The sequence below is a fragment of the Tursiops truncatus genome, chromosome 18 (genome assembly GCF_011762595.2).
Source record: "Tursiops truncatus isolate mTurTru1 chromosome 18, mTurTru1.mat.Y, whole genome shotgun sequence".
Taxonomy (NCBI): Eukaryota; Metazoa; Chordata; class Mammalia; order Artiodactyla; family Delphinidae; genus Tursiops; species Tursiops truncatus.
Window position 1 is genome coordinate 5,044,980 of NC_047051.1, and position 13,156 is coordinate 5,058,135.

The following is a 13,156-nucleotide window of genomic DNA, read 5'->3' on the forward strand; positions in this document are numbered from 1 at the left end:
CAGGAAAAGAGACAATGTCGGTCTTACGGAAAGGATGATTTTTATTTCCATCCTAAATGATTATCACACCATTATTTAAACACATCTGAAAAATCCTGAAGTAATTTAAACTGAAGGCACAGAACAAATCAAAATATCTAAGCTTAAAATGAGAGAATTCAAATATTTCGACAGTATCAATAAATTATGAACAAGTTTCCATCACCAAATATCATTCTGACCAACAGCTACAGTCTTTTATAATAAAACCAAATTAGCTTAAACTGATTTCAAGATTTCCATGATAAAAATAATATTGAAAAAAAGTCGTCTTTCAAAATATTCATTTTATCACCAGGTTCGCTGTAAGCATTTTATTTGTAACAAAGTGGCAGTTAGGATATTTGTTGATGGGTGACCACTCCCCAAGAATGATGCATTCTTACAAAATGTTTTAAAAAATAGCAAAGTAGGCTACAAAATTCTATTTGGGGAGCAGGAAAAAAAACTTGTTCTATGTCAATTAGAATAACAAAGCATTTCAATATCAAGTTGCTTCAAAAGCCCATCATCACATAACAGTAACATACTGCATAGGGCATTCCACTGCCTCTTGGTTAACTGCTGATCATACAGTGTCGCTGAGGGGTTGAACAAGTCAGTAATGATTATTGTTGCCATTTCTTATTTAGTCAAGAGATATGTTTAAAAACAATCGTTAAAAAACTCACTGGAATAATCTGTGACACGCTACAGAAACAATAAACCCCAGCAAGGCAACTGCTAAGTTTTGAAATAAAGTGGTCATGCTTCATAATATGCTGTAGTATTCTGAAATACATTCTCTGACCATCAACACCATTTATTAGAGGTCACTTGTATTAGCTCAGATTCTGAACTAGATTTCTAAATGAAACTTTTTTCAAGTATGCATAATATTGATAAGGTAAAGACTTTCCTCTTATTCACTTCTTTATGTGTGCTTCCAATGGACAACTGTGATGGTTAAAAGACAAACAAAATGGGCTGGTCAGTTTTCAAAAACATTTCAAAAAGCATGAGTTAGTCTAGTGACCAAGAAGGACTGACTGAAAAGTGTTTTTAAAATCTGGTATAGCAGGTTTCACATGTTAGTATCTTTCAGAATTTTTCCTGAAATAACTAAGTAAAGAAATAATGGGGAAAAATAACGGTTTCTAAAACACTTGAGAATAAAGTAAAAAAGGTGTGTCTTCTACTTAGCTGTGATATATATGCATGTGCATTTAACAGCAATCTGGTTTCATTTTTATCATCTAATTGCATAAATCACAAACATTTCCAGCCAAGTTTGCTGATAGGAGCATAATACAAACGCTAGAAAACGATTTTTAGCAAAAACTGCTTCAAAATTTTCCTACCTAACAAAACATCCTCTTGGAAATGACTCTTTAATGCGTTTGGACTGTGCAAGTAACTGCGGCTTTTACCATCTCCAGCTGTAAACTATAATTATCTCCAAATTCCTTTGTCACTGGATAGTGTTATCTTTTATTCTCTACTATTCTAATAATGGTACATTATTTTTAAAAAATCTCTTTAGGGGTCTCAGACTTAATGTCTTCATCTATGAGTACTGAGATTAAAGCAGAAATAAAATAAGCCAGAAAAATCCCCTTATAAACAGCATGAAGTTTTGAAATGTGGCACCGTGTAAACTGGGAAAGCCTTATCCAAACTCCAAACGCATCCGTTCCCGGCACTGCCGCTCCAGGGGCAGCACGTGCTGCCCGTCTTGGGCATGTGGAACTCATTTTCTGACTCAGTTAGTGAAAACAGAGCCACCAGAAGTCATCTGACCCAGCCGGCTGGCTCACAGTTTGGGCGGACTTCATTCTTTATTATAGCTCACATTGTGACAGCTGAGAATCTGAATTCTGAAAATGTGGTCTCACAAGGGTTAGTGGAAGATGGGCACTGAGCTGGCAAACGGAAGGAAACATTTCAATAACAAAAGACGAGCCTAGTGGTTTTGACCCTGCGTATACCCAGCTGTGTCTGCAGCCCCTTACAAACAGAAACTCGACAAAACCAAAGGGTTTTCTTTCCAAGCCCTAAAGAAAGGAAGATGTTTGACTTAAAACCAACTTCAGAGTCTACACCAGGCTGCCAGGCCAGCAGACCACTGTCAGTGTGACTTTGTTCCTCTGCCCCTTCAGCATGGGGACCAACGCCGAGTGGCTCATGCCCACGGTCGACAGGCCGTTTACGGCCACGATCATGTCTCCACACCTGCACAACGACAGACAGAGACAGTCACTGTTTCTGTGATTCTGAAACTGTTATCCCGGGACTTGCTTCGCAGGAAAACCACACTTAACCACTGTCAATGAGTAGGCTACACAGTTTACTTTGAGAGACATCTGGGGTGATTTTTAAGCCTGTGTTGGCTTTCCCTTGCCAATCAAGGACACCCCTTGCCAGCCTCTCCTCTAACTGGTAGATGATTTTAAGGGCAAGCAGAATAATTTTCATATAAGCTTAAGCAACATATAGTTAAGAGAATAAATCTGCTGCCTTTTTTTTTTTTTTTTGGTGGTACGCGGGCCTCTCACTGCTGCGGCCTCTCCTGTTGCGGAGCACAGGCTCCGGACGCGCAGGCTCAGCGGCCATGGCTCACGGGCCCAGCCGCTCCGCGGCATGTGGGGTCTTCCTGGACCGGGGCATGAACCCACATCCCCTGCATCGGCAGGCGGACTCTCAACCACTGCGCCACCAGGGAAGCCCCTGCTGCCTCTTTTAAAAATACCAGATGATACATTTGGACGGTGCTGCTGATTTTCATTGTTCATCCTTACCGCTCATACATTCGAGGGCTCAATTAAATTGAGAATAAGACCCGCACCTCCTCTGTCAGCTACGCATGCTCACTGTCCTCCAAGGCGAATTACCACAAATGGATGATGAGTCCGAAGACCTTTCTAGCCTTTATGATTTTTAGTCTTTAGTGTGAATACAAATATGCTACTTTACTGTGAGCTACTTCAGTTTCTTTTTGGAAGTAAGTGGAAGTTAGTTTATAATTTGCATGAGACCCAGACTGGTTGAGTAACTTGGCTAAGAGAACAGTTAAGTCATCCCCCCATTCCTCTTTCCTCCTAAAATAATGATGTTTTTCCATCTGTGTCAGGGTAAGACTGATCTGCAGCACACTAACCCTGATCGGCTTGTCCCAATATTCTTGAGCTGTCACTCTGTGTTTGCAAACAGTGTAAACTCCCCATTTGTGCAGCACGCTGACGAGGCTGTCAGCATCCACTTTTTAAGAACCGTTTCTTTCATCCAAAACTAGGCACTAAGAACTTGGTCACCCATCTCCTCTGCTTGTGTAATCTCTTGATATGAGACCTCTTTCTTCTCAACGTGCCTGAGCTTTGAAAAAGAGGTGGCACAGAGATTGAGAGAATACTTTTTGCCCAGTGGTGACAGTAGCGGGGCTGAATGGCAAAGGCTCTGAGCCACACGGTCCTGGTTTAAATCACTGTCAACTACTTCCAGCTGTTCGACTGTGGGCAGGTTTTTAACCTGTCGAAGCCTCAGTTATCTTGCGTATAAAATAGGAACCACAGCAGCACTTACCTCACAGGTTACTAAGAAGATTCAGTAACCCGTGCCCAGCGCCTAGTCCTGCGCCTGGCCCGCACATCACCCATCCAGTGTTGACGAAGACTTTACTACATACACAAGGCCCTGTGATGGCCGCCAGGGATATAGCAAGAAGTGCAACAAAATCCCTCCCATGTGGACTTGCATAAATTGAATGTTAGGCTGACATAAGTGCTGCAGAGAAAAAGTTACCTAATGACAGGACTGGACCCAAGTGTTCAGAGCAAGTTGTCACGTCACAATGTGCCCAAACGACTCAGCTTTATTTTGTTAATCTAATAACAGGCACTGAACCTATGAGTGCCAAGATGGTAAAGGTGCTTCAATCTAGACCAGGGCTGGCAAACCGTTCTGTAAAGGGCCAGATGGTAGATCAATATCTCAGGCTCTGTGAATCACTGGTCTCTGTCACAGCCACTCAGCTCTGCCGTCGTGGCTCGGAAGCAGCCATGGTGATACGCAAACGAGTGAGCGTGGGCATGTTCCAATAAAACTTTATAAAAACAGACATCAGGCTGGATTTGGAGCTGACCCCAGTCTAGAATAAACACAAAGTACATCATTAAACATAACAAGACTCACTTTAATCTTCCATCGTAATAAGCAGGAGTTCCCAAGACAATGGTTTTAATGAAGAAAGGCTGATTGGTGTGGTTTTCTTCATATCCACCAACGATACTGAAGCCCCAGCTTCCCAAGTAACTTCTTCGCAAAACTATATCATGGCAGCTGTGAAGGGCACTATAAACAAAAACAGAAATCAAGAAAAATTAGTGGGAAGGCTTTTTATAGCCTGTTCACGTTTGTTATAACTACACACCATGTTACGTGCATCATTGTTGGGGAGCAATAAACAACATGCTAGAACTTCTCATCTGGTCTACTTTCTTAGCTCAGTGATCAGCATTAAAAAGGCTCCTGAGATGCAGAAGAGTCCCACACAGTGGCCTGATATTTTAGGACAGTGCAGGTTGTTTTCATTATTCTGAATCTTCTGCAAAAAAACAAAACACAGATGAGCAGTTGTCTGGTACACCCAGCAAATCATAGTGGAAGAGCCTCCCTCTTAGGAAAACCAGAGCTGCTACCCTAGGTGGTGGCCCCTGTGACCCACAGTTGCTGAGTACGGGTTTGCATACAATAGAGACCTCCGAGAATCCACAGAACAGCGGCTGTTTATTGACAGGTATTCTTTTGACACAGGTGGGCTCAAAAACAGGTTTTACTATCCTGTGTATTTATTTTTTAACTTTATATTGGAATATAGTTGATTTACAGTATTGTGTTTCAGGTGTACAGCTAAGTGATTCAGTTATACATATATACATATCCATTCTTTTTCAGATTCTTTTCACATATAGGTTATTACAGAATATTGCATAGAGTTCCCTGTGCTATACAGTAGGTCTTTGTTGGTTATCTATTTTATATGTAGTAGTGTGTTTATGTTAACCCCAAACTGCTAATTTATCCCTCCCCACCATGTTTCCCTTTGGTAACTGGAAGTGTGTTTTCGAAGTCCATGACTCTGTTTCTGTTTTGTAAATAAGTTGATTTGTATCATTTTTTTAAGATTCCACAAATAAGTGACGTATGATATTTGTCTTTCTCTGTCTGACTTCACTTAGTCTGATGATCTCTAGGTCCATGCATGTTGCTGCAAATGGCATTATTTCACTCTTTTTATGGCTGAGTAGTATTCCATTGTATACACGTACCACATCTTTAACTGTTCCTCTGTCGATGGACGTTTAGGTTGTTTCCATGTCTTAGCTATTGTAAACAGAGCTGCAGTGAACATTGGGGTGCCTGTATCTTTTCGAATTATGGTTTTCTCTGGATATATGCCCAGGAGTGGGATTGCTGGATCGTATGGTAGCTCTGTTTTTAGTTCTCTAAGGAACCTCCATACTGTTCTCCATAGTGGTTGTACCAATTACATTCCCACCAACAGTGTTGTTGGGTTCCCTTTTCTCCACACCCTTTCCAGCATTTATTGTTTGTAGACTTTTTAATGATGGCTATTCTAACTGGTGTGGGGTGATACCTCATTGTAATTTTGATTTGCATTTTTCTAATAATTAGCAATTCTGAGCCTATTTTCATGTGCTATTTGGCCATCCGTATGTCTTCTTTGGAGAAATGTCTGTTTAGATCGGCCCATTTTTTAAATTGGGTTTTTTTTTTTAATACAGAGCTGCATAAGCTATTTGTATATTTTGGAGATTAATCCCTTGTCAGTCGCATCGTTTGCAAATATTTTCTCCCATTCTGTGGGTTGTCTTTTCATTTTGTTTATAGTTTCCTTTGTTGTGCAAAAGCTTTTAAGTTTATTTAGGTCCCATTTGTTTATTTTTGCTTTTATTTTCATTACTCTAGGAGGTGGATCCAAAAAGATATTGCTGTGATTTATGTCAAAGAGTATTCTGCTTGTGTTTTCCCTTTAGAGTTTTAAAGTATCTAGCCTTACATTTAAGTCTTTAATCCATTTTGAGTTTATTTTTGTGTGTGGTGTTAGAGAATGTTCTAATATCATTATTTTACATGTAGCTGTTTGGTTTTCCCAGCACCACTTATTGAGGAGGCTGTCTTTTCTCCATTGTATATTCTTGCCTCCTTTATCAAAAATAAGGTGACCATATGTGCATGTGTTTATCTCTGGGCTTTCTATCCTGTTCCATTGATCTATATCAGTACCATACTGTTTTGATGACTGTAGCTTTGTAGTATAGGCTGAAGTCAGGGAGTCTGATTCTTCCAGCTCTTTTTTTTTAATCAGTATATTTTTAAATTGAAGTATAGTTGATTTACAGTGTTGTGTTTATTTCTGCTGTACAGCAAAGTGATTGTTTTACATATATATACATTATTTTTTGTAGTCTTTTCCATTATGGTTTATTGTAGGATACTGACTAGTTCTCTGTGCTATACAGTAGGACCTTGATGTTTACCCATTCTATATATAAAAGCTTGCATCTGCTAACCCTAACCTCCCATTCCACCCTTCCCCCAATCCCCTCCCCCTTGGCAACCACCTGTGTGTTTGCTATGTCTGTGAGTCTGTTTCATACATAGGTTTATTTGTGTCATATTTTAGATTCCACATATAAGTGATGTCATATGATATTTGTCTTTCTCTGTCTGACTTCGCTTAGTATGATAATCTCTAGGTCCATCCATGATGCTGCAAATAGCACTATTTCATTCTTATTTTTAAGGCTGAGTAGTAGTAGTCCATTGTATACATGTACCACATCTTTATTCCTCTGTCCAGGACATTTAGGTTGCTTCCGTGTCTTGGCTATTGTAAATAGTGCTGCAGTGGACACTGGGGTGCCTGTCTCTTTTTGAATTACAGTTTCCTCTAGATATATGCCCAGGAGTGGGATTGCTGGATCATATGGTAGCTCTATTTTTAGTTTTTTAAGGAACCTCCATGCTGTTTTCTATAGTGGTTGTACCAATTTAAATTCCCACCAACAAGGCAAGAGGGTTCCCTTTTCTCCACACCCTCTCCAGGATTTATTGTTTGTAGACTTTTTAATGATGGCTATTCTGACTGGTGTGAGGTGATACCTCATTGTAATTTTGATTTGAATTTCTCTTATAATTAGCGATGTTGAGCATCTTTTCATGTGCTTATTGGCCATCTGTATGTCATCTTTGGAGAAATGTCTATTTAGGTCTTCTGTCCATTTTTTAATTGGGTTCTTTTGTTGTTGTTGACTTGTGAGCTGCTTATATATTTTGTAAATTAAGGCCTTGTAGGTCACACCATTTGCAGATATTTTCTCCTGTTCTGTAGGTTGTCTTTTTGTTTATGGTTTCCTTTGCTGTGCAAAAGTTCGTTAAGTTTGATTAGTTCCCATTTGTTTTTTTTTTTTATTTCTATTGCCTTGGGAGACTGACCTAAGAAAACACTGGTATGATTTACATCAGAGAAAGTTTTGCATACGTTCTCTTCTAGGAGTTTTATGATGTCATGTTTTATGTTTAAGTCTTTAAGCCATTTTGAGTTTATTTTTGTGTATGGCGAGACCTGTGTATGGTGTATCTTCATTGATTTACGTGCGGCTGTCCAACTTTCCCAAGACCACTTGCTGAAGAGACTCTTTTTCCATTGTGTATTCTTGCCTCCTTTGTCAAAGATTAATTGACTGTAGGTGTATGGGTTTATTTCTGGACTCTCTATTCTGTTCCATTGATCCATATGTCTGTTTTTGTGCCAGTACCACCCTGTTTTAATTACTGTAGCTTTGTAGTACTGTCTGAAGTCTGGGAGGGTTATGCCTTCTGCTTTGTCTTTTTCTTCAGGATTACTTTGGCAATTCTGGGTCTTTTATGGTTCCATATGAATTTTAGATTATTCTAGTTCTGTGAAAAATGTCATTTGATAGGGATTGCATTAAATATGTAGATTGCTTTGGGTAGTATGGCCATTTTAACAATATTCTTCCAATCGATATCTTTCCATTTCCTTGAGTCATCTTCAGTTTCTTTATTCATGTTTTATAGTTCTCAGGGTATAAGTCTGTCACCTCCTTGGTCAGGTTCATTCCTAAGTATTTTATTTTGGGGGGTGCAATTTTAAAAGGTATTGTTTTTTACATTCCCTTTCTGATAGTTCATTGTTGGTGTAAAGAAATGCAACTGATTTCTGAATGTTAATCTTGTATACTGCTAACTTGCTGAATTTGTTGATCAGTTCTAGTAGTTTTTGTGTGGAGTTTTTCTCATATAGTATCATATCATCTGCATATAATGACAATTTTACCTCTTCCTTTCCAATTTGGATACCTTTTCTTTTTCTTGTCTGATTGTTGAGGCTAGGACTTTCAACACTATGTTGAATAGAAGAGATAAGTGGGCATCCTTGTCTTGTTCCAGATTTTAGCAGGAAGGCTTTCAGCTTTTCACCATTTAGTATTATATTGGCTGTGGGTCTCTCATAAATAGCTTTTACTATATTGAGATATGTTCCCTCTATACCCACTTTTGTAAGAGTTTTTTTTTTTTTAATCATGAGTGGATGTTGAATTTTGTCAAATGCTTTTTCTCCATCTGTTGAGATGATTACGTGGTTTTTGTCTTTTGTTGATGTGGTATATCACATTGATTGATTTGCTTATGTTGAACCATCCTTGCGAACTTGGGGTGAGTCCCACTTGGTCATAGTGTATGATCTTATGTGTTATTTTCTTGAGAATTTCTGCATCTATATTCATCAAAGATACTGGCCTGTAGTTTTCTTTTCCGGTTGTGTCTTTCTCTGGTTTTGGTATCAGCGTGATGATAGCTTTATAGAATGTCTTTGGGAGTGTTCTCTTCTCTTCAGTTTTCTGGAAGAGTTTGAGAAGTATTGGTATAAGTTCCTTTTTGTATGTTTGGTAGAATTCGCCTGTGAAGCCATCTGGGTCCTGGACTTTTTGTTTGTAGTGAACTTTAAAATTGCAGATTCTATTTCACTTCTAGTGACTGCTCTGTTCAGATTACCTATTTCTTCTTGATTCAGTTTTGGTGGGCTGTTTGTTTCTAGAAACTTGTCCATTTCTTCTAGGTTGTTGAATTTGTTGGCATATAATTGTTCATAGTATTCCCTTATGGTTTTTGTATTTCTGCACTATTGTTATGTCTCCTTCTTCATTTCTTATTTTGGATATTTGGGTTCTTTCTCTTTTCTTCTTGGTGAGCCTGGCCAGATCCTTTCAAAGAACCAGCTCTTAGTTTTACTGATTATTTTTCTATTGTTCTTCTAATCTCTATTTTATTGATTTCCCCTCCGATCTTTATTATTTCCTCCTCCTGCTGATTTTAGGTTTTGTTTGTCCTTCTTATTCTTTTATTAGGTTGTTTGAGATGAAGGCCTGTATTGCTATGAACTTCTCTCTAAGAACTGCTTTTGCTGCATCCCGTAGATATTGTATGGTTGTTTTCATTGTAATTTATCTCAAGGTATTTTTTAATTTCCTCTTTGATTTCCTTGTTGACCCACTGGTTTTTTAGTAGCATATTGTTTAGTCTCCATGTAACCATTTTTCCCCCCTCATTTCTTTTTCTGTGGTTAATTCCTAGTTGCATGCCATTGTGGTCAGAAAAGATGCTTCAGATAATTTCTATACTCTTAAATTTGATGAGGCTTGTATTTTGCCCTAGTATGTGGTCAATCCTAGAGAATGTTCCATGTGTACTTGAAAAGAATTGTGTATTCTGGGGTTTTTTTGGTTGTAATGTCCTGAATATATAAATGAAGTCTAACTGTTCTGTTCTATCAGTTAGGATCTTTATTGCTTTACTGATTTTCTGTCTAGAAGATCTGTCCACTGATGTGAGTGGGGTGTTAAAGTCTCCTACTGTTATTGTATTCCTGTCCATTTCTCCCTTTGTTTGTTAGTATTTATGTATTTGGGTGCTCCTACAATAGGTACATACATACATGTTGATTAGTGTCAAATCCTCTTCTTGTACTGATCCTTTTATCATTATATAGTGTCCTTCTTTATCTTTCTTTACGGCCTTTGTTTTAAAGTCTAGTCTGTCTGAGTATTACAACCCGCGCTTTCTTGCCATTTCCATTTGCGTGAAATATCTTTTTCCATTCCCCCACTTTCAATGTATGTGTCCTTTGCCCTAAAGTGGGTCTCCTGTAGGCAGCATATTGTGGGCTCTTTTTTTTTTAATCCAATCTGCTACTCTGTGTCTTTTGATTGGAGCATTTAATCATTGATATTTAAGGTAATTATTGATAGATACGTATTTACTGCCATTTTAAACCTTTTAAACCTTGTTTTCTCATTGGTTTTATACTTCTTCTTTGTCCCTTTTTCTTTAGTGGTTTAATGATTTTCTTTTGTATTATACTTATGTTCTCTTTGGTTTTTGTGAATCTATTGTATACTTTAGATTTGTGGTTAACCCTGTTTTTCAAGTATGTTACCCCCTTCCTGTATCTATTTGCCTTAGATTGAGCCTATATTATGACTGCCAAACACATTCTAGGAAAAAAAAGTTACATTTTCTTACTCTCCTCCCCCACGTTTTATGATTCTGGTGTCCTCTTTTACATCTTCATGTTCATCCTTTTGCTGTTCATTGTGTTTATCATCACTTTCACAGAATTTTTTTTTTTAATCTGTGTACTGGCTTAAGTGATTTACTTTCCACTTGTGACTTTCTTTTCTATAGATTCTTCTTTTTCATTTGGAGAAGACCTTTCAATATTTCCTTTAGGATAGGTTTAGTATTGCTGTATTCTTTTAGTTTTTGCTTGTCTGAGAAATTCTTTATCTCTCCTATTCTAAATGATAATCTTGCTGGGTAGAGTATCCTAGGTTGCATATTTTTCCCTTTCAGGACTTTGAAATCTTGCTACTCCGTTTTGGCCTGCAATGTTTCTGTAGAGAAATCAGCTGATAGCCTTATGGGGGCTTCCTTTATTATTAACTCTTTTTCTCTTGCTGCCTTTAGAATCTTCTCTTTAACTTGTGCCATTTTTATTATAATATGTCTTGGTATAGGTCTGTTTGGGTTTATCTTGTTTATCCTGTACCTGGATATCTGTTTCCTTCTTTAGGTTTGGGAAGTTTTCAGCCACAATTTTTTCAAATACATTTCGGTCCCCTTTTCTGTTTCTTCCCCTTCTGGAATTCCTATTATAAGTAGATTGGCCCACTTTATCCCATACGTCTCTTATATTGCTTTCATTATTTTTCGTTTGGTTTTCTGTCTGCTGTCCTGATTGGGTGATTTTCATTATTCTACCTTCCAGGTCACTTATTCGTTTTTCTGCCTTATTCATTCTGTTGTTCATTGCCTTTAGCTCAGCTTTCATCTCTGCAAATGAGTTTTCTTATTTTTCTTGGTTCCTCTTTATAGTTTCTGGCTCATTTTTACAGTACTCTGCATTTCTGTCCACAGCCTTTCTTCATTCCTTCAGTCTAATAGACACCCATTTCAACAAGGAGATAATGAAAATACTGAAGAGGTCTGTTTCATTGTTTGTTCTTTCTGGGGAATTCTCTTGGTCATTTAATTGGGAGTGGTTCCTCTGCTTCTTCATGTTACTTACATTTCTTATATTGCATTTTTTATATTTAGTCATATCTCTTACTCTGTGGCCTTGGAGTGCTGTTTATATTTAGGGGCGTTGCTGTGTAGCGTGTGTGGGTTTAATATACTTGGTGCGAGGGTGGTTTTTAGTATGGATGCATGTCGCCTATTTCCTCAGCATGTGCTGATCATTATCCCCTTGATAGGGAGTGTGCTGATGCCTGGTCCTGGGATTCTGGGTGGTGGTGGCAGCTCAGCCTCACCCCTGGAGCACACAATGGGAGCGGAGGTAGCTCATGACCACTCCTGTAGTCCAGGAGGGACGTGGCAGTGGCTTGTGACTGCTCCTGGCGTCTGGGCAGGAGGCGGCTTGCTACTGCTCCTGGAGCCCGTGCAGGCAGTGTCCTGACCGCACACACAGGGGAAAAGGCTACAGTGCAAGGTCCTGCCCCTCCCCTTGTGCATCCCCCAAACAATGGTGCCTGGCCTCTGAGGTGGCCCAGGCTTCCTCCATGTATACCCTCAGGTGCAGTCACAGTAGATGTCAGCCCCCCACCCCCCACGGCTGTTTCTGCACAGCCAACCCCAGTCCTCTCCCCAGGTCTGATCTCCAAAGGCCAAGTTCCAGCATCCACCTGTACGGGCAGACATGTGTCTCAGGCTGGGGAGTGCAGGGTGGTGGCACTGACCATCTGTGCAGTCTTCCCACTGCTCTGGCTGCCATAAAACCAGCTGCTGCGTTCTCCTCTGAGGTTCTGAAGCTCCCCTTCTGTCCTGGCTAATCTTCCCGCTGGTGAGGGGGCCTCCCAGGATGCAGGAACCTTTCCTCTTTCACAGCTCCCTCCCAGGGGCACAGGTCCTGTCCTGATTCCTGTCTCACTTTCTTTTTCTCTTTCTTTTGTCCTACCTGGTTATGTGAAGATTTTCTTGCCCTTTCAGCAGTCTGAGGTCTTCTGCCAGCATTCAGTAGATACTCTGTGAGAATTGTTCCACATGTAGATGTATTTGTGGGAGGTGGTGAGCTTCACGTCCTACTACTTCGCCATCTTGATCACTTATCCATTTTTCCTTCTCAGGATTGCTTTGGCTATTTGGGGTCTTTTGTGTTTCCATACAAATTTTAAAATTTTTTTAGTTCTGTGAAAAATGCCATTGGTAATTTGATAGGGATTGCATCGACTCTGTAGATTGCCTTGTACTATCCTGTGCATTTCTCATCTAAAATCTTTGTTATTCTTCCTGGCACATCAGAAAATGCTCTGAACAAAGGAAGAGATACTGACCCCAAAACTAGCCTGGAATAACAAATAAGGAAAGCTACAAGAAGCATGGGGGTTTCTCCAGGATGCCGTTGGTCTCGGCCTGTGCAGCAGCGGAGTTGGGCACTTGGGCAGAACTGCTCAGCATGAGGGTACAACTTCACACACAAAGTTCTGGGCTGAGTGTTTAATAAGATCAGTTAGGTTCCTTCTGACAGCTGACACCT

The 13,156-nt window shown here is 39.5% G+C and overlaps 1 protein-coding gene and 1 long non-coding RNA gene across 7 annotated transcripts in view; one reads left to right on the forward strand and one right to left on the reverse strand.

Annotated features, from left to right (window-relative positions):
* Positions 1 to 13,156, forward strand: part of LOC141277011 (uncharacterized) — a 35,267-nt gene that overhangs the window by 9,660 nt on the left and 12,451 nt on the right. The window lies entirely within an intron of this gene.
* Positions 1 to 13,156, reverse strand: part of LNX2 (ligand of numb-protein X 2) — an 86,482-nt gene that overhangs the window by 274 nt on the left and 73,052 nt on the right. The window contains exons 9-10 of one of the 6 annotated variants that reach the window (XM_004313680.4): positions 4,207 to 4,365; positions 24 to 2,250 (exon numbers count right to left, since the gene is read on the reverse strand). In XM_004313680.4, the coding sequence (XP_004313728.3) occupies positions 2,115 to 2,250; positions 4,207 to 4,365 (295 nt within the window). In that variant the 3' untranslated portion in view covers positions 24 to 2,114. Of the gene's footprint in view, positions 1 to 23; positions 2,251 to 4,186; positions 4,619 to 12,577; positions 12,808 to 13,156 lie in introns of those variants that run through there. The other 5 variants (XR_002176701.3, XR_012327536.1, XR_012327535.1 and 2 more) reach the window with 5 other exon arrangements.